Source organism: Myotis myotis, unplaced genomic scaffold, assembly GCF_014108235.1.
Source record: "Myotis myotis isolate mMyoMyo1 unplaced genomic scaffold, mMyoMyo1.p scaffold_m19_p_4, whole genome shotgun sequence".
Taxonomy (NCBI): Eukaryota; Metazoa; Chordata; class Mammalia; order Chiroptera; family Vespertilionidae; genus Myotis; species Myotis myotis.
Genome location: NW_023416346.1, coordinates 95,981,729 through 96,001,559, shown reverse-complemented (window position 1 = coordinate 96,001,559; position 19,831 = coordinate 95,981,729). Strand labels below are relative to the sequence as shown.

Sequence of the window (19,831 nt, the reverse complement as noted above, 5' to 3'; positions counted from 1 at the left end):
GAGGTTTGCAGTGGTTGCTGGGACTCTGTGAGGCAGAGCCCCTAGGGACGGGACTGAGAGCAGCCATAACTGCTTGCTCGGGCCCACCTTGTAGATCCCTGGGGACCTGCCCCGCCCAAGCCCTGCGCAGAGCCATTTGCCGGATAGCCTCAGGCAAACGCTAGATTAGTGCCGCCCTAGAGATCCAGCACAGAAGCTCTCCCACTGAAGACACAACGGACTCTCATAGCCAGTTAGCCTGGAGGTCAAATCACCCCCGGTATTGCCGACAACAATCAAGGCTTAACTACAACAAGACTGTGCACAAAGACCATTAGGGGGTGCACCAAGAAAGCATAAAAAATGCGGAGACAAAGAAACAGGACAAAACTGTCAATGGAGGATATTGAGTTCAGAACCACACTTTTAAGGTCTCTTAAGAACTGTCTAGAAGCCGCCGATAAATGTAGTGAGAGCCTCAAGAAATCTAATGAGACCCTCGATATTATGATAAAGAACCAACTAGAAATTAAGCATACACGGACTGAAATAATGAATACTGTACAGACTCCCAACAGCAGACCAGAGGAGCGCAAGAATCAAGGCAAAGATTTGAAATACGAAGAAGCAAAAAACACCCAACCAGAAAAGCAAAATGAAAAAAGAATCCGAAAATACGAAGATAGTGTAAGGAGCCTCTGGGACAGCTTCAAGCGTACCAACATCAGAATTATAGGGGTGCCAGAAGATGAGAGAGAGCAAGATATTGAAAACCTATTTGAAGAAATAATGACAGAAAACTTCCCCCACCTGGTGAAAGAAATAGACTTACAAGTCCAGGAAACGCAGAAAACCCCAAACAAAAGGAATCCAAAGAGGACCACACCAAGACACATCAGAATTAAAATGCCAAGAGCAAAAGACAAAGAGAGAATCTTAAAAGCAGCAAGAGAAAGAAACTCAGTTACCTACAAGGGAATACCCATACGACTGTCAGCTGATTTCTCAACAGAAACTTTGCAGGCCAGAAGGGAATGGCAAGAAATATTCAAAGTGATGAATACCAAGAACCTACAACCAAGATTACTTTATCCAGCAAAGCTATCATTCAGAATAGAAGGTCAGATAAAGAGCTTCACAGATAAGGAAAAGCTAAAGGAGTTCATCACCGCCAAACCAGTATTATATGAAATGCTGAAAGGTATCCTTTAAGAAGAGGAAGAAGAAGAAAAAGTTAAAGATACTAATTATGAACAACAAACATGCATCTATCAATAAGTGAATCTAAGAATCAAGTGAATAAATAATCTGGTGATCATAATAGAATCAGGGACATAGAAAAGGAATGGACTGACTATTCTTGGGGGGGAAAGGGGTGTTGGAGATGCGGGAAGAGACTGGACAAAAATCGTGCACCTATGGATGAGGACAGTGGGTGGGGAGTGAGGGCGGATGGTGGGGTGGGAACTGGGAGGAGGGGAGTTATGGGGGGAAAAAAGAGGAACAAATGTAATAATCTGAACAATAAAGATTTAATTAAAAAAAATTTAATGTTTTCCTTTCTCAGGGTTACTTGAGCTTGTGTATTTCCCTAAATTTCTCTTTAACACTTATTATACTTCACATTATTTGTCCAAAGTCTTTGTTTTTTTAAAAATGTATTTTATTGATTTTTTAGAGAGAGGAAGGGAGAGGGATAGAGAGTTAGAAACATCGATGAGAGAGAAACATCGATCAGCTGAGTCCTGCACACTCCCCACTGGGTATGTGCCCGCAACTAAGGTACATGCCCTTGCCCGGAATCGAACCTGGGAACTTGCAGTCCACAGGCCGACGCTCTATCCACTGAGCCAAACCAGCCAGGGCAAAAGTCTGTGTTTTTTACTAAACTCTGGGATCCATAATGATACGGATTCCAAGGCCCAGCAGAATTCCTGGAATAGAGTATTTGGTTGATGAAGATTTAGGGAATAAATAAAGATATGAATAAATGAATGATTAGCTAACATATTATTGAGAAATTATAATTCATAGGAACTTCAAGTGCTGAGTTGAAAGAGAGACACCTATAAAGGGAATATAGAGTTCTGTTGCTGATGGTGGATGCCACTGTCACAATAGGCAAAAACTGAGTGTGCTATGCATGTAAGTCACAGAAAAATTTGTTTGCTTCAGATCCTCAGCTTATTCATCAATAAAAACAAAAACAAAAATGAAACCTAAAAAAGAAGTTGAGTTTAGCTAGAGAAGACCTGGTAGATGTTGGGGATGATTAGTACAGAAAGAACTTTCCAAAGAACACCAAATATAAAAGGATGGAAGCCACTAAAGAGAGGACCTAAGAGGAAGTTTGTTGATATTAAGAAAAATGGGGAAATGGTCAAGAAAAGGTCATAAAGTCACGTTGGGATCAAATCACATGAAACCCCCACTCTACCACCTCTTCCAACGTAGAATTGTAAGTTTCATGAAGAAAAGAGCCAGGCCTGTCTTGTTTGCTACTGTATTCCCATAGCCTAGCATAGTCCCTGGCAAATTTCAAGAGCTTCATACACATCTGTCAAGTGAGATAAATTGATTTTTTTGTTGTTGTTATTTCTCACCCGAGGATATTTTTCTATTGATTTTTAGAGTGGAAGGGAGGGGAGAGAGAGAGAGAGAGAGAGAGAGAGAGAGAGAGAGAGAGAGAGATCTCTATGAGAGAGACATATCGATTGGTTGCTTCCCACAGGAGCCTACAACCAAGGTACGTGCCCTTTGACCGGAATCTCACTTGGGATGGGCCGACATTCTATCTGCTGAACCAAACCAGCTAGGGCGATAAATTGATTTTTAATATTATTTAAACCAAACAACAAAGCAACAATTTTCAGATTGAAATAATTAATTGATATAGGTGTATTTAGAGGCATAAACGTATCTGCCCACAAAGACTGATACTGACATTCATTTTTTGCTTTCATTTAATCTACTTCTTCCACTTGTAAATATGCTTTTTACGTTGCTATAATAACTCTTATATGGAATTAGTCTTATCTTTGGTAATATAAATATATTAAAAATCTGATACATAAATATTCCTAGAGGCTATTTAAAGTATCCCTAGATATATTTTCTTTATAAATTATTTAGTAAATGCTTTATTTCCAATCTCATCCAATTTCGAGATAAAAATTTTTCTCCTGAATAATCCCCCTCTACATCACAAAGCTGTTAGTGTCATTTGATATTCCCTTTCATAAAACCAACATATGTCCTTCCTCTTACTATTAAATTTGTTCATTTTGTGTATAAATGTTTCATGTATATATTTGAGACAATATATAGCATTATACTTATTTTCACAATGTTCTTATTTAAGGTTGTAGAAACATTCATACTATTATATAATTATTATTAATAGCCTATAGTAATTGCCAGAGTTTAAATGAATAGAAAAAATATAAGCTCTTAACCTGTAAAAAAATTTAATGTTGTCCCATAGTAAGCCTATATTTTTATTTGAATAAATATATTCAATGCAAATTAAAACCTGGATGGATATATTTCCTTAAATGTTTTTAAAACTATTAGTGGAAGGAGTATTTGCAATAGGAGTTGTTTCCAAATCAATTCCTTTTTTTTGCGTTACTAAGTTCACTTGGTAAACCTCTTACCTTTCTGTACCATACGCCTTGGAAAATGTGTTTCTTACTAATAACTTTTAAGTATTAAATAGCAAAAGAAGGAACTGAAGGGCATGGGTAACATTTTAGTCCTTTACTTTCGAAGGTTGTGATTTTGGAAGATAAAGGAATATGTGGAGAGTATATAATGGGACTTAGTGGAAAGGCTATAGGAAACAATTTTTCTTTTTTAATTAAATTTATTGGGGTAACATTGGTTAATATATAATTTCCAGGTGTACAAGACTATATGATCCAGTAATTCCTCTTCTGGGTATTTACCTGAAAAAAAAATTATTTCTGAGCCATAGCTTTTTATCAACAATGGCCTCTTGATGATGGGTAAGAGGCATCATAAGGAAGAAGATTCTTCAGTACTAGAGACTTATTCCTATCAAGAAAGCTTTCAACATAAATGTGAAGACAAGAAATGTTCCTTTATAAAACCATATACTAGAGAAGACAAAAGAGAACTAGTGAAAGAAGTATCTAGGAAATATATAGGTGTTATATTTGAGTTATTTAGACTATATCACATTCTTCAACTGTTCCAGGAATATCAGGTAGTGTTTTATCATTAAAAATTGTATATTTCTTGCCCTAACCTGTTTAGCTCAGTGGATAGAGCATCTGCCTGCGGACTGAAGGGTCCCAGTTTCGATTCTGGTCAAGGGCATGTACCTTGGTTGTGGGCACATCCCCAGTAGGAGGTGTGCAGGAGGCAGCTGATGGATGTTTCTCTCTCATCGATGTTTCTAACTCTCTATCCCTCTTCCTCTCTGTAAAAAAATCAATAATATATATATATATTTTAAAAATTGTATATTTTTTCCTGTTTATTGTTTGAATTGCTTAATATTTATTTAATTTCTCACTGTTGCACATAGAAATTTATGTAACATGTGGTTCCTATTCATAAAAATTAGAATGTAGAGCAGTAGTTCTCAAACTTCAGTGCATATAAAGACTTGGGGTACACGTTAAAATTATGTATTATTGGAATCTTCTCTAGACCCAATGAATCAAATTTATTGGAGGATGTAATCCAGAAGTCTGTACTTTTAACAGCCTACAGTTTGCGAAACATGGGTGTAGAAAGTATATTATCCATTATGCTAAGGGCTTATTCTGAGAAGTTTTGGGTTACTTGATCATCAAATCTTTCTTTTTTAATGTGTTCTGAGCAGTACTGAAGAAAAGATTTTTTTGAATGCATAAAACATTTAAAAACACTTAAATCATACTGTGAAAGTTCTTTTCATTTTAGAACAGTTCTCAATAAGGGAGGGAAAATTTTGCTCCCCAAGGATTATGTGGCAGTGTCTGGAGATATTTTTGGTAGTTGTAGCTGGGGTAGGGGTGCTGCTGGCATCTAGTGGGTAGAATTTAGGGATGCTGCTTAATATCCTTCAATGTGCAGCACAGCTCCCCACAACAAATAATTACCTGGCCTAAGATATTAGTAGTGCTATTGTTGAGAAAACCTGGTTTAGAATGATCATGGACTGTTTGAATCCTAGCTCTGTGTCTTACTATAACTTTGGGCAATTTGGGCAAGTTACTTAACCTCTGTATTCTGGTTACTCAAAAGTTAAAAGCATAAAAATAGAGTACCTCATAGTGTTGGTTTTTTTTAGAATATATATTTTATTGATTTTTTATAGAGAGGAAGGGAGAGGGATAGAGGGTTAGAAACATCGATCAGCTGCCTCCTGCACAGCCCCTACAGGGGATGTGCCCGCAACCAAGGTACATGCCCTTGACCAGAATCGAAACTGGGACCCTTCAGTCCGCAGGCTGACGCTCTATCCACTGAGCCAAACCAGGTAAGGCTCATAGTGTTGTTTTGAGGTTTGAATTAAATACTGTACTTTCACCCTAGCTGGTTTGGCTCAGTGGATAGAGCGTCGGCCTGCAGACTCAAGGGTCCCAGGTTCGATTCCGGTCAAGGGCATGTATCTTGGTTGCGGGCACATCCCCAATAGGGAGTGTGCAGGAGGCAGCTGATCGATGTTTCTCTCTCATCGATGTTTCTAACTCTCTATCCCTCTCCCTTCCTCTCTGTAAAAAATCAATAAAATATATTTTAAAAAAATAAAATAAATACTGTACTTTCTATAAGAAAAGGATTTGCTGCCTGATACATATATACTAAGCATTGCAAATACAGCAAGTTCCTGGATAGCATCCTTTTGTTGTTTCTTTATAATGTTGATGTGATGTCTTGTTTATATCAATTAGCCGATGTTAAAATTAGTTTCTTTATACTTCATTTCACTTTTTGTCTAAAATAGCCACAAGTAGAATCTGCAACCATGGTAAGTAAAATAGGCAAATCATGTTTGAATTTGCTGGTATCTATCAAATTTAATTTGAAAATATAACAAAATTAATGACTGCTTAAAAGCAGAGAATGCAAATGATTTTAATTTAATTTTGTTAGTTTTTTATATAGTCTATCTCTGTTCTATCACATAGATTTATGATCATTTCAACAAAACAACTATATGTGCTTTGAATTAGATATTTATATGTGGCATCTTCTTAAACAAAAGTCCTAAATAAACTTTCAACCTGGTCTGTGTAAATCATTTATAATATTCCAAATAATTTATCCAATAGAAGAAATTAGTTCAGAGGAATTACAAATTTTCTTTAAAGCTCTTATAAGACTGCTTAATATATGGGCCATTAGGTTACTTTCTGAGTTCATTTACTTTAAAATGAATTTTGTTCTTTCCCAAGATTGCTGCAGCTATTCAGGGTCTTTTTTGGTTCCATATAAATTTTTGAAGTATTTGTTTTAGATTTGTGAAATATTCTGTTGGTATTTTATTTTTAAAAATATATTTTTATTGATTTTAGAGAGAAAGGGAGAGGGAGAAAGAGAGAAACATCAATGATGAGAGAGAATCATTGTCCGACTGCCTCCTGCACACACCGCCCCCCCCCCCCCGGGGGCGAGGGGTCAAGCCCACAACCCAGGCATTTGCCCTGACTGGAAATCAAACCATGAGCTCCTGATTCATAGGTCAACGCTCAACCACTGAGCCACGTCAGCCAGGCCCATTGGTATTTTATAGGAATTGCATTGAATCTCTGTATTGCTCTGGGTAGTATGGCCATTTTAATGATGTTCATTCTACCAGTCCATGAACATGGTATATTTTTCCACTTGTTATTATCTTCTGTCTCTTTTCTCAAGGTTCTATAGTTTTCTGAGTACAGGTCTTTTACTTCCTTGGTTAAATTTATTCCTAAGTATTTTAATTTTTGTTGCAATGGTAAATGGGATGGTTTTTTGCATTTTCCTTTCTGAGAGTTCATTATTTTTTTTTCTTTATTAAATCTTTCTTTATTAAATCTTTATTGTTCAGATTATTACATTTGTTCCTCTTTTTTCCCCCCCCATAGCTCTCCGCCTTCCAGTTCCCACCCCATCCTCTGCCCTCACTCCCCACCCACTGTCCTCATCCATAGGTGCACGATTTTTGTCCAGTCTCTTCCCACATCTCCCACACCCCTTTTCCCCCCAAGAATAGTCAGTCCATTCCCTTTCTATGTCCCTGATTCTATTATAATCAACAGTTCATTCTGTTCATCAGATTATTTATTCACTTGATTCTTAGATTCACTTGTTGATAGATGCATATTTGTTGTTCATAATTTGTATCTTTACCTTTTTCTTCTTCCTCTTCTTAAAGAATACCTTTCAGCATTTCATATAATACTGGTTTGTTGGTGATGAACTCCTTGTTTTCAATATCTTGCTCTCTCTCATCTTCTGGCACCCCTATAATTCGGATGTTGGTATGCTTGAAGCTGTCCCAGAGGCTCCTTACACTATCTTCGTATTTTCGGATTCTTTTTTCATTTTGCTTTTCCGGTTGGGTGGTTTTGCTTCTTCGCATTTCAAATCTTTGCCTTGATTCTTGCGCTCCTCTGGTCTGCTGTTGGGAGTCTGTATAATATTCTTTATTTCAGTCCGTGTATGCTTAATTTTTAGTTGGTTCTTTATCACAACATCGAGGGTCTCATTAGATTTCTTGTAGATCTCAGTAAGTTTATCGGCGGCTTCTAGACCGTTCTTGAGAGACCTTAAAAGTGTGGTTCTGAGCTCAATATCCTCCATTGACAATTTTGTCCTGTTTCTTTGTCTCCGCATTTTTTATGCTTTCTTGGTGCACCCCCTAGTGGTCTTTGTGCGCAGTCTTGTTGTAGTTAAGCCTTGATTGTTGTAGTTAATACTAGGGGGATTTGACCTCCAGGCCAACTGGCTCTGAGGAAAGCTGAGAGTTCATTATTGATGTATAAAATTGCCATTAATTTTTGGTGTTAATTTTGTATCCTGCTATATTGCGAAACTTATTAAACCCAGTAGTTTTTTGGTGGAGCCTTTAGGGTTTTCTGTGTACAATATCATGCCATCTGTGAATAGTGACAGTTTTACTTCCTCCTTTCCAATTTGGATGCCTTTTATGTTTTCTTCTTGTCTGACCACTATGGCTCAGATTTCCAGTACTATGTTGAATAAAAGTGGTTAAAGTGGACATCACTATCTTGTTCCTGTTCTTAGGGGAAATGTTTTTAGTTTTTGCCCATTGAGAATAATGTTGCATGTAGGTTTGTCATATATGGCCTTTATCATGATCCCTGTATTCCCACTTTGCTGAGAGTTTTTATCAAAAAAGGATTTTGAATTTTGTTGAATGCTTTTCCTGCATCTATTGATATAATCATGTGAGTTTTGTCTTTCAATTTGTTTATGTGATGTGTCACTTTATTGATTTGCGAATATTGTATCAGTCTGGATGAAATAGACACATTGCTAGAAAAATACAATCATCCAAAACTGAACCAGGAAGAATCAGAAAACCTGAATAGGCCAATAACAATTAATGAAATTGAAACAGTAATCAAAAACTGTCAGCAAACAAAAGCCCTGGCCTGGTTGGCTTGATGTAGTTTTACCAAATATTCAAAGAAGTACCAACATCTATCTCCCTCAAACTATTCTAAATTAAGCATTTTTTAGAATCCATTTTACTATTCCCTTCCTGATACTAAAAATTTTCCATTTCTCCCGGGTGGTGTGATGCAGTGGTTGATGGCCGACCCATGAACCAGGAGGTCATGGATCAATACCCTGTCAGGGCATATGCCCATGTTGTGGGCTCAATCCCCAGGGGGTGGCGTGAATAAGGCACCCAGTCAATGATACTCTCTCATCATTGATGTTTCTCTCTCTCTCCCTCTCTCTTACTCTTTGAAATAAATTTAAAAAACACTTAATTTTTTTCCAATTTCTGTGTTTGTGCACATTTTTTCTTCCTTATATATTGACATAATTTGCAAGTGAACCTATTGTCAGCTGCTTTCTGTCAAATAGAAATTCAGTGCATACTTATTGAGTGCCTACTATATGGTAAAGTACCATGTGTGTCTGCTCTCTAGTAGCTAATAGTTTAGGGAAGGAAACAGATGCCAAATATGTCTTAGAATGGTAAGTACTAGAATACAGTTAAAAAGTGTGAAATGTCTAGCAGGTTTGGAGGGGTGGTGTGAATATGCTTGTGACCGTAGTCCTTGGCCACTTAGGAAAACCATTTAGGGGCACTCATGATCCACTAGACATGCATTCTTTGAAAATTTTGAGGTAGCTAAAACCACAGAAGATACTCTTTTTTAAAAATATATCTTTATTGATTTCAGAGAGGAAGGGAGAGGGAGAGAGAAACATCAATGATGAGAGAGAACCATTGATTGGTTGCCTCCTGCACACCCCCTACTGGGGATCGAGCCCGCAACCTAGGCATATGCCCTTGGCCAGAATTGAACCTGGGACCCTTCAGTCCACAGGCCAACACTCTATCCACTGAGCCAAACTGGCTAGGGCCACAGGAGCTATTCTTATTGGTTCTAGGGATTATTTTTCTTGGCCCAAGTCTGAGGCAACTCATTTGCATTACTGACAACTATCTTCCAAACAGTGCTATTTTTCTAGTTGGTTCATGATCCACTTCCAAAGTGAAAAGGCACATCCTAAAAACTATTCTCTGATGGTTGAGTTGCATGGGAGGGGTCTGTTTTTAAAGTTTGACTACCAGTGCCCTGGCCAAATTTCAATGTAAGTAATGGGAAATGTAACTGATCAAATGCTTCTGAATAATGAACCACTTCATGATGTACCAGCCCTTTATAAACATATTAGTGGCCCGGTGCACAAATTCATGCATATTGAAAGGAAATTAATTAGAAATATTTTTTTTTTATTTTTTTTTAAATATATTTTATTGATTTTTTACAGAGAGGAAGGGAGAGAGATAGAGAGTTAGAAACATCGATGAGAGAGAAACATCGATCAGCCGCCTCCCGCACATCTCCCACTGGGGACGTGCCCGCAACCCAGGTACATGCCCTTAACCGGAATCGAACCCGGGACCCTTCAGTCCGCAGGCCGACGCTCTATCCACTGAGCCAAACCGGTTTCGGCAGGAAATTAATTAGAAATATTTTACTATTGCTCTTCACCCTTTCTCTATAATAGAAGTGTCAACCAAATTCACGATCAACAATGACAGGTGGAAACACACGCATGTGATTGGCACCAACGAGAGCTTTATATGTATTGTGCATGCGTGGGTCAACTTAGCCATATAGATATAGAACAAACTTGCTTAATTAGACCTGCTTTCTGATTTAGCTAAACTTTTACCAGCCCAGTGAAGCACCCCAACTTCTCTTTCAGGTAATTGTCAGCAACACAGCAGTAAATATCAACACGAAGCAGATTATTATTATAGATCATGCAGGGAGAACAAAGGGTAAAATATTTAGCTGCAGCAGCAGTGTTTGACTATATTCTGCACAGTGAGAAAACCTGAAGTCATTTTCAAGGTCCACCACTTATTACTTCTTTTCAGTCGGGTCAAGTTTCTAAGCTTTCTAAATCTCCATTTTCCGGCGAATGAAAAAAAAGTAGGATTCCACTGAGTTTCCTATCTACCTACCCCAGGACTTCTGTGAGGATCAAATGAGATGAAGCATGGGAAAATGCTTCACAGACATTTGGTTACAGTGTAAAATGTTTCTACCTGGCTAGGAAGCAAGTCGTGTTCCTGGGCTGAAGAAATTGCAAGGAGGCTAGTCTCTAGGGAGAGGAAGCCAGGCATTGCTATGTGACACCATTACCCGGATGGACACTTAGCATATTAGCCTTTTATATATATATACTAGAGGCCCGGTGCACAAAAATTTGTGCACTCGGGGGGGAGGGGGGTCCCTCAGCCCGGCCTGTGCCCTCTCGCAGTCTGGGACCCCTCGGGAGATAACGACCTGCTGGCTTAGGCCTGCTCCCGGGTGGCAGAGGGCAGGCCTAATCCCTAGGTGCAGCCCCTGGTCGGGCTCAGAGCAGGGCCAATTGGGGAGTTGGGGCGCCTTCCCCGTCATGCACAGAGCAGGGCAGATTGGGAGGTTGCGATGCCAACCTCAGTCATGCTCAGGGTAGGGCCAATTGGGGGGTTGGGGCACCGCCCCCTGTCACACTTAAGGCAGGGTCTATGGGGAGGTTGCGGTGCCACCCCCTGTCATGCACAGAGCAGGGCCAATCAGGGGGTTGGGGAGCTCCCCCCTGTCATGCACAGAGCAGGGCCGATCAGGGGGTTGGGGTGCCACCCTCTATCACCCACAGAGCAGGGCCGATCAGGGGGTTGGGGCGCCGCCACTGTCACACTCAGGGCAGGGCCGATGGGGAGGTTATGGCTCTACCCCATCACACACAGAGCAGGGCCCGTGGGGTGTGGGTGTTGGGGCACCGCCCTCTATCACCCACAGAGCAGGGCCGATCAGGGGGTTGGGGCGCCGCCACTCTCACACTCAGGGCAGGGCCGATGGGGAGGTTATGGCTCTACCCCGTCACACACAGAGTAGGGCCCGTGGGGTGGGGGTGTTGGGGCGCTGCATCCTGTCACACACAGAGCCGCAGGGTGATCAGGGGGTTGGGGCGCTTTCCCCTGTCAGGAACAGAGCAGGGCTGATAGGGAGGTTTTGGCCCCGCCCCCTGTCACACACAGAGCCGCAGGGCGATCAGGGGGTTTGGGCGCTGATCCCGGTGCCAGGAGGCCTCGCGGCTCCGCTGATCCTGGTGCTGGGAGGCATATTACCCTTTTACTATATAGAATAGAGGCCTGGTGCATGGGTGGGGGCTGGCTGGTTTGCCCTGAAGGGTGTCCTGGATCAGGGTCGGGGTCCCCACTGGGGTGCCTGGCCAGCCTGGATGAGGGGATGATGGCTCTTTGCAGCTGGTCACACACCCTTTAGGGTGGGGGGTCCCCACTGGGGTGCCTGGCCAGTCTGGGTGAGGTGCTGAGGGCTGTTTTCAGGCTGGAACTGAAGCTCCCAACTGCTCCTTTTTTCTTTTTCTTTTTTTTAAATTCTGGGCCAGCTTTAGCTCTGAGGCTTGGCTCCAGCTCTGAGGCCTCAGCTGCTGAAAGTAGGTATCTGGTTTGTTTAGGTTCTATAATCGAAACTCTGTATCAACTCTAGCTCTGAGATCCCGGGCTCGCTGAAAACAGGTTTCTGGGGTTTTGTTTCGCTTCTATATTTGTTACAATGTTCAAACTGCAGGCTCAGAGGCCGGCAAGGCAGGCGGGGAACATTGGAGTCCTCCGTCACTGAAGCAAGCAAGCCTCATGTTCAGTTTAAGCTGCCTGGCTGCCGGCCACCATCTTGGCTGGCAGTTAATTTGCATTTCGCCCTAATTAGCCAATGGGAAGGGTAGCGGTCGTACGCCAATTACCATGTTTCTCTTTTATTAGATAGGATATATCCCGTTCAAGAAGAAGAAAACCATCAATTAGTGTTAAGTCTGCATTGAGATTCTTGTCATCTGTACTTTTTATTTTATCTTTTCCTGTCTTACTATTCTTGCAAAGTTTGCATATAAGGGTAGAGATGAGGGGAAGGATAAATATGATTGCATGAATTCAACTGAAATTCTTGTTGACTAATTGTACTTGTCTTCCTTTGCCTCATGGTGACTGGCTATTAAAAAGAAACAAAAAGGCCTCCTGGTGCTTACCACAGGCTGTGTTCTTACACTGACTGTACAGAAATAGGAGGCAGAGTAAACTTACCCCATATACACCTCAGCTCAGGCTCTTTGCCTGGTCTGTATTGTGAATGGGGAGACATTGAGAAAAAGAAACAAAAAATGCAGCTCTGCCCTAACCAGTTTGGCTCAGTGGATAGAGCGTCGGCCTGTGGACCAAATGGTCCCAGGTTCGATTCCGGTCAAGGACATGTACCTTGGTTGCAGGCACATCCCCAGTAGGGGGTTTGCAGGAGGCAGCTGATCAATGTTTCTCTCTCATCGGTGTTTCTAACTCTCTATTCCTCTCCCTTCCTCTCTGTAAAAAATCAATAAAATATATATTTTTTAAAAAATTAAAAAAAATGCAGCTCTTTTTGTGTGTGTAGATGTAAATTTTCATCTATCTGGGATAAATGTTCAGGAATGCTGGATTGTATAGTTAGTGCATGGTTAGTTGCTTAATTTTTTAAAAAAATATTTTTTTATTGATTTCAAAGAGGAAGTGAGAGGGGGAGAGAGATAGAAATATCAGTGATGAGAGAGAACCATTGATCAGCTTCCTCCTGCAAGCCCAACATTGGGGATTGAGCCCACAACCCGGGCATGGACTGCAACTGGGAATCGAACCGTGACCTCCTGGTTCATAGGTCAAGGCTTGACCATTGAATCACACTGGCTGGACAGTTGCTTAATTTTTTTTTAATATATTTTTATTGACTTCAGGGATGAAGGGCAAGAGAGAGATAGAAACATCAATGATGAGAGGAAATCATTGATTGGTTGCCTCCTGCAGGCCCCACACTGGGGATCGAGCCCATAACCCAGGCATGCGCCCTTGACCAGAATCGATCCTGGGACCCTTCAGTCTGCAAACCAATCCTCTACCCACTGAGCCAAACCGGCTAGGGCCAGTTGCTTAATTTTTTTAAAAAAACTGCCAAACTGTTTTCCAGAGTGGCTGTGCCATAGTACATTCCCACCAGCAATGTATGAGATCCAGGTTCTCTACATCCTCGCCAGCCTTTAGTATTTATTGCCACTGTACTTTTAGTTACAGGTATGTAGTACTATTTCATTGTGCTCTTAATTTGTGTATCTGAAATGGTTAACAATGTTGGACATCTTGGCATGTATTTATTTCCTGTCTGTAGATCACCTTCAAGGAAATGTCTTAGTTTTTTGCCCGTTTTCTAATGGAATTGTGTGTTTTTCATTTTTGAATTTTGATAGTTTTAAAAAATATATTCTAGCTACTGATCTTTTGTGACATATATAGTATGAAAATAATTTCTTTCACTCTGTAGCTTGTCTTTTCATCCTCTTCACAGGGTCTTTCACAGAGCAAAAGTTTTTCTTTTGATGGTATCCAGTTTATCAATGTTTTTTTCTTTTTATGAATTGGGTTTTTTTTGTTTTTTTTTTAAATATATATTTTATTGATTTTTTTACAGAGAGGAAGGGAGAGAGATAGAGAGTTAGAAACATCGATGAGAGAGAAACATCGATCAGCTGCCTCCTGCACATCTCCTACTGGGGATATGCCCGCAACCCAGGTACATGCCCTTGACCGGAATCGAACCTGGGACCCTTCAGTCCGCAGGCCGACGCTCTATCCACTGAGCCAAACTGGTTTCGGCCTTTTTATGAATTGTGTTTTGGTGTCAGCTCTAAGAATTTTGCTGAGCCCTTGATCCTGAGCATTTTCTCCTAAAATTTTTATAGTTTTAATTTTTACATTTAGGTATGTGATCCATTTTGAATTAATTTTTGTATAAGATATGAAGTTTATTTTGAGATTCATATTTTGGACTATGGATGTCCAGTTGCTCCAGAACCATTTGTGAAAAGGCTCCTTCTTCTACTGTAGGGGTGGGGAACCTTTTTTCTGCCAAGGGCCATTTGGATACTTAGAACATCATTCACTTAATATGATTCACTTAATATAAATTTGTTACTATGAAGAAAGCTCCTAGATTTATTGAATTTCGAGACCCACCTGCAATTTCCTTGGTAGGGCCAGATCAAATGATTTAGCGTGCTGGACATTCCCCACCCCTGCTCTACTGAGTTGCTTTTGCACTTTTTTGAAAACTTAGTTGGCTATACTTGTGTAAGTCTATTTTCGGGTTCTGGGTTCTGTTGCATTGATCTATGTATCTATCCTTTCATCACTGCCACCTGGCCTTGCTTATTATAGCTATATAGTTGGTTTAACTCCATATTCTTTGGAATCTTTGGCAAATGAAAGGGTTAATGATTTTATGTCATTTTATTTATTAGTAAATAAAAAACAAGTCATATCAAAAGTATAGTATTTCATTAAATCTCATGAAATAATCTAATTTTAAGAATAATTATCATCTTTAGGCCCAACTCCTAGTTTACTTCTAGGTCTCTCAAATTTTCTATAACTCTACTTGTTAGTCTTGGTGTTAAGTTGCCTAGATAAAAGGAACTTTATATAATAAGTTTATTTTTTTAAATATTTTTTTACATGACAAGTTTAGAATGGCATGCTCCCTTTGTCTTTTTTAGATGGTGTTATCTGAAAAGGTTAGTCAACTGATGGAATGGACCAATAAAAGACCTGTAATAAGAATGAATGGAGACAAGTTCCGTCGCCTTGTTAAAGCCCCACCAAGAAACTACTCCGTTATTGTCATGTTCACTGCTCTCCAACTTCATAGACAGTGTGTCGTGTGCAAGTATGAACCTTCAACTACACTTTAAAATTAAATAACTTATAAGATTTTAACCGTTTTTTCAATTCCAGAGAACTAGATTAGTTTAGTGGGTACATAATTAATGTGTATATCTTAAGATATTTATACTAACACACAATACTACTCTTTTATAGTCACTTCTTGGTTGTCCATATTAGTAGGGGGAACAAAGAGCAAGAATAAAGTATTGGAACCATCAGGAATAAATCTAACAATTATCTTCTAAATTGTTATCAACTTATATAAATGTATGCCAATAGCATTGATGGTAGTGTTTTATTATTTGTGTTTTCAACTTCATACTCTTGTTTTATCACAACAGCCCCAGAAGGTAGTAAAGCAAATATTCTCTCAGGTTGGGAGAAACAAGTTCTAAAATTTTAACTGGTCTACCCAAAGCTAGAGATATTTATTAATACAATAATGGTGGCTGCATCCAAGTTTGGAATTTCAAGAGAACTTTTTTAGAAAATAAAGATGCATGATTTATGTTAGAGATGTTTCTTTTTTTCTAGATTATTTTGTAGTGATTATACGTCAATTTCACTTTCATCAAATAATGGTTTATTGACTTATTTTTCTGTTTCTGAATGATCTTAGGAATAAAGATTGATATTTTTTTAAACGAAAGTGCTATGGATAATTAAAAATAGTGGATTTTTAGCTTTTTCTGATGTTGTTTTAACTTATATTTTAAAATCCGTATGTGTGATCTGGGAATTTACTTTAAATGAAATGTCAAAGCAGTCCTGTGAAGAACTTAATTAAGTAAAATCCTTGGAGGCTTTCCAAATTCTGACAGCTTGGGCTCATGTGAAGGAATAGTCAGCCTCCTTTCACAATACTGTGCTATGCTACCCTAACCCTTGCTAACTCTTATTAAAGGATTTTTTTCCTTGGAGGTAGGAGATAGTCAAGGTATTTGGTTCCAGGGTGCTTGTTTTATGGGGTATATGGTGAATATAACTTATAAGTAAACAGAAGAAGGAAAAAGAGTAGTGGGTATTAACCATGAATAAATTTAAAACCTAGAGCTTGGTCAGCAAACCGCGGCTCGCGAGCCACATGTGGCTCTTTGACCCCTTGAGTGTGGCTCTTTCACAAAATACCACATTCTCTCTCATCGTTGATGTTTCTATCTCTTTCTCCCTCTCCCTTACTCTCTCTGAAATTAATAAAAACATTTTTAAAAAATTGTAGTAGAGACAATTAGCTGGATTTTCTGGTGACTACTGAAGGACTTTACGATAAGAAATAGGCACAAAGTATAAAGTATAGACAGATAATTACTACTTTCTATTGAAATCCCCAACATTTGGGGTAAGACTTCTCTTATGCCAAAAACAATGACAGACTGTCAGCGTTTGTCCTAACCCCGTAAGCCAGTGGTTCTCAACCTTACTAATGCCATGACCCTTTAATACAGTTCCTCATGTTGTGGTGACCCCCAACCATAAAATTATTTTCGTTGCTACTTCATAACTGTAATTTTGCTACTGTTATGAATCGTAACGTAAATATCCGATATGCAGGATGTATTTTCATTGTTACAAATTGAACATAATTAAAGCATAGTTATTAATCACAAAAACAATATGTAATTATATATGTGTTTTCCGATGGTCTTAGGTGACCCCTGTGAAAGGGTCGTTCGACCCCAAAAGGGTCGCAACCCACAGGTTGAGAACTGCTGCCGTAAGCAGAGCCTGACTTGCCCCCCACCATTGGAAAAACTGTTGAGTCTTTGGATCTTTTTTATTTCTAATAAACTAGATTGCTTTTAAAAATGTTTTATATTTTATCTTCACAAATCTGATTACACCCAGGCAAGCGGATGAAGAATTCCAGATCCTGGCAAACTCCTGGCGATACTCCAGTGCATTTACAAACAGGATATTTTTTGCTATGGTGGATTTTGATGAAGGCTCTGATGTATTTCAGATGGTAAGATCTTTGGTTTATTCTATTACGTAGGAATAGGCAAACTATGGATAAAGTGAAATACATCTTTTTCAATGGCTACAAGAAGTTAAATATGACTTGTTTTATGTAAGATCTAGAGTACTTAGTAAAATAAGAACTAAACTTGAGCTAGCCATGAAATGTAATGGTCAGTGCTTAACCTAATAGAATATGGAAATTGAGTTGTAATCAAGTAATACACACACACACATACACTTGTGGTAAATATACATAATAAAAATTAACATTTTAAACATTTTTAGTGGACAATTTATCAAGTAATGTTTAAAATCACAGCATTAATCCATCATTATACCATCATTGTAATATTGAAGTTTTTAGTAGAGTTAGGTACTGTACTTGTCTTTATCCCCTTGCTTCTTTCTTGTCTTAGTGGGAAAGCTCCTTCTTGTTCAGAGCTTCACCCCTTTCCTGTGCCCTGGATCCCATATGTATGAGCTCTGTCAATCATAACCTCTCTCACCTATATTTTTTAAATTGATTTCAGAGAGTAAGGGAGAGGGGGAGAGAGATAGAAACATCAGTGATGAGAGAGAACCATTGATCAGCTTCCTCCTGCAAGCCCCACATTGGGGATTGAGCCTGCAACCTGGGCATGGGCTGCAACCGGGAATCGAACCGTGACCTTCTGGTTCATAGGTCAGGGCTCTATCATTGAATCAAGCCGGCCGGACAGTTGCTTAATTTTTTTAAAATATATTTTTATTGACTTCAGAGAGGAAGGGAAAGAGAAAGAAACCTCAATGATGACAGAGAATCATTGACCGGTTGCCTCCTACATGCCCCACAATGGGTATCGAGCCTGCAACCCGGGCATGTGCCCTTGACTAGAATCGAACCTGGGACCTTTCAGTTTTCAGGCCAATGCTCTATCCACTGAGCCAAACCGGCTAGAGCTGAAGTCTATTTTTTTTAAAGAGCAACTTAAAGTTCACTACGGAATTAAGGGATAAATACAAAAATTTCCTATATACCCCCTACCTCACACATGAATAGCTTCTCCCACTATCAACTTTCCCACCAGAGTAGTACATTTTTTACAGTTGATGAGCCTACATCGATACATCATAATCACCCAAAAGCTCATAGTTTACATTACAGTTAACTCTTGGTATTGTATAGTCTACTGGTTTGGACAAATTGTCCATCAATATGGTATCATAAAGAGTATTTTTATTTTCCTAAAAATCATCCATACCCTGCCAGTCCATCCTCCCTTCTAACTTTTGGTTGATATTTTACTTTTCTCATAGTTTCGCCTTTTCCAGAATGCCATATAGTTAGAATCATACAGTATGTAGACTTTTCTAATTGCCTTCTTTCACTTAGTAATATGTTTTGAAAGTACCTCCATGTCTTTTTATGGCTTGGTAGCTCATTTCTTTTTTTTTTTTTAAATATATTTTATTGATTTTACAGAGAGGAAGGGAGAGAGATAGAGAGTTAGAAACATCGATGAGAGAGAAACATCGATCAGCTGCCTCCTGCACATCTCCTACTGGGGATATGCCCGCAACCCAGGTACATGCCCTTGACCGGAATCGAACCTGGGACCTTTCAGTCCGCAGGCCGATGCTCTATCCACTGAGCCAAACCGGTTACGGCTCATTTCTCTTTATTGATGAATAATATTCCATTGTCCTGATGTACCAGAGTTTGTTTATTCATTCACTCACTAAAGGACATCTTGGTTGCTTCCAAGTTTCGGAAGACTGCCAAACTATCTTCCAATGCAGATGTACCATTTTGCATGCCCAGCAGCAATGAATGAGAGTTACCCTTACACCACATCCTCATCAGCATTTGGTGGTATCCGTGTTCTGCATTTGGCCATGCTAGTGGGTGTGTAGTGGTATCTCACTGTTTTCATTTGCATTTCTCTAGTGATATATTATGTGGAACATCTTTTCAAATGCTTATTTTGGTGAGATGTCCCTTAAGATCTTGGGCCCATTTTTAAAAAAATTATCTTTATTATTGAAAGTGTTACAGATATCTCTCCCCCCTACATTGACTCCCTCACTCTGTACCGGGCCCCCCTCAGGCTTTTACTGCATTATTATCTGTGTGTATTGTGCGATCGGGCCCATTTTTTAATTGGTTTGTTTTCTTATTGTAGTATTTTAAGAGTTCTTTGTATATTTTATTATTTAAAAGTTTTTTTAAAAATGTTTTTATTGATTTTTTAGAGAGAGAGGAAGGAAGAGGGCTATAGACATAGAAACATTGATGAAAGAGAGAATCATTAATCGGCTGCTTCCTACATGCTTCCTACTGGGGATAGAGCCCACAACCTGGGCATGTGCCCTGACCGGAAATTGAACCATGACCTCCTGGTTCATGGGTTGATGCTCAATCAACTGAGCCACACTGGCTGGGCTGCTTTCAGT

At 39.4% G+C, this 19,831-nt stretch overlaps 1 protein-coding gene and 1 non-coding gene across 5 annotated transcripts in view; both read left to right on the top strand.

Moving 5' to 3' along the window:
- MAGT1 (magnesium transporter 1) overlaps positions 1 to 19,831 on the top strand; it is a 51,339-nt gene that overhangs the window by 9,857 nt on the left and 21,651 nt on the right. For 3 of the 4 annotated variants that reach the window (XM_036304762.1, XM_036304764.1, XM_036304763.1), the window contains 2 exons: positions 15,271 to 15,440; positions 17,285 to 17,402. In XM_036304762.1, coding sequence (XP_036160655.1) covers positions 15,271 to 15,440; positions 17,285 to 17,402 — 288 coding nt within the window. Of the gene's footprint in view, positions 1 to 13,688; positions 13,793 to 15,270; positions 15,441 to 17,284; positions 17,403 to 19,831 lie in introns of those variants that run through there. The other variant, XM_036304765.1, reaches the window with a different exon arrangement.
- On the top strand, positions 12,707 to 12,838 carry LOC118654880. Its single transcript, XR_004967135.1, has one exon. It is a non-coding gene; the product is annotated as a small nucleolar RNA SNORA51 (small nucleolar RNA).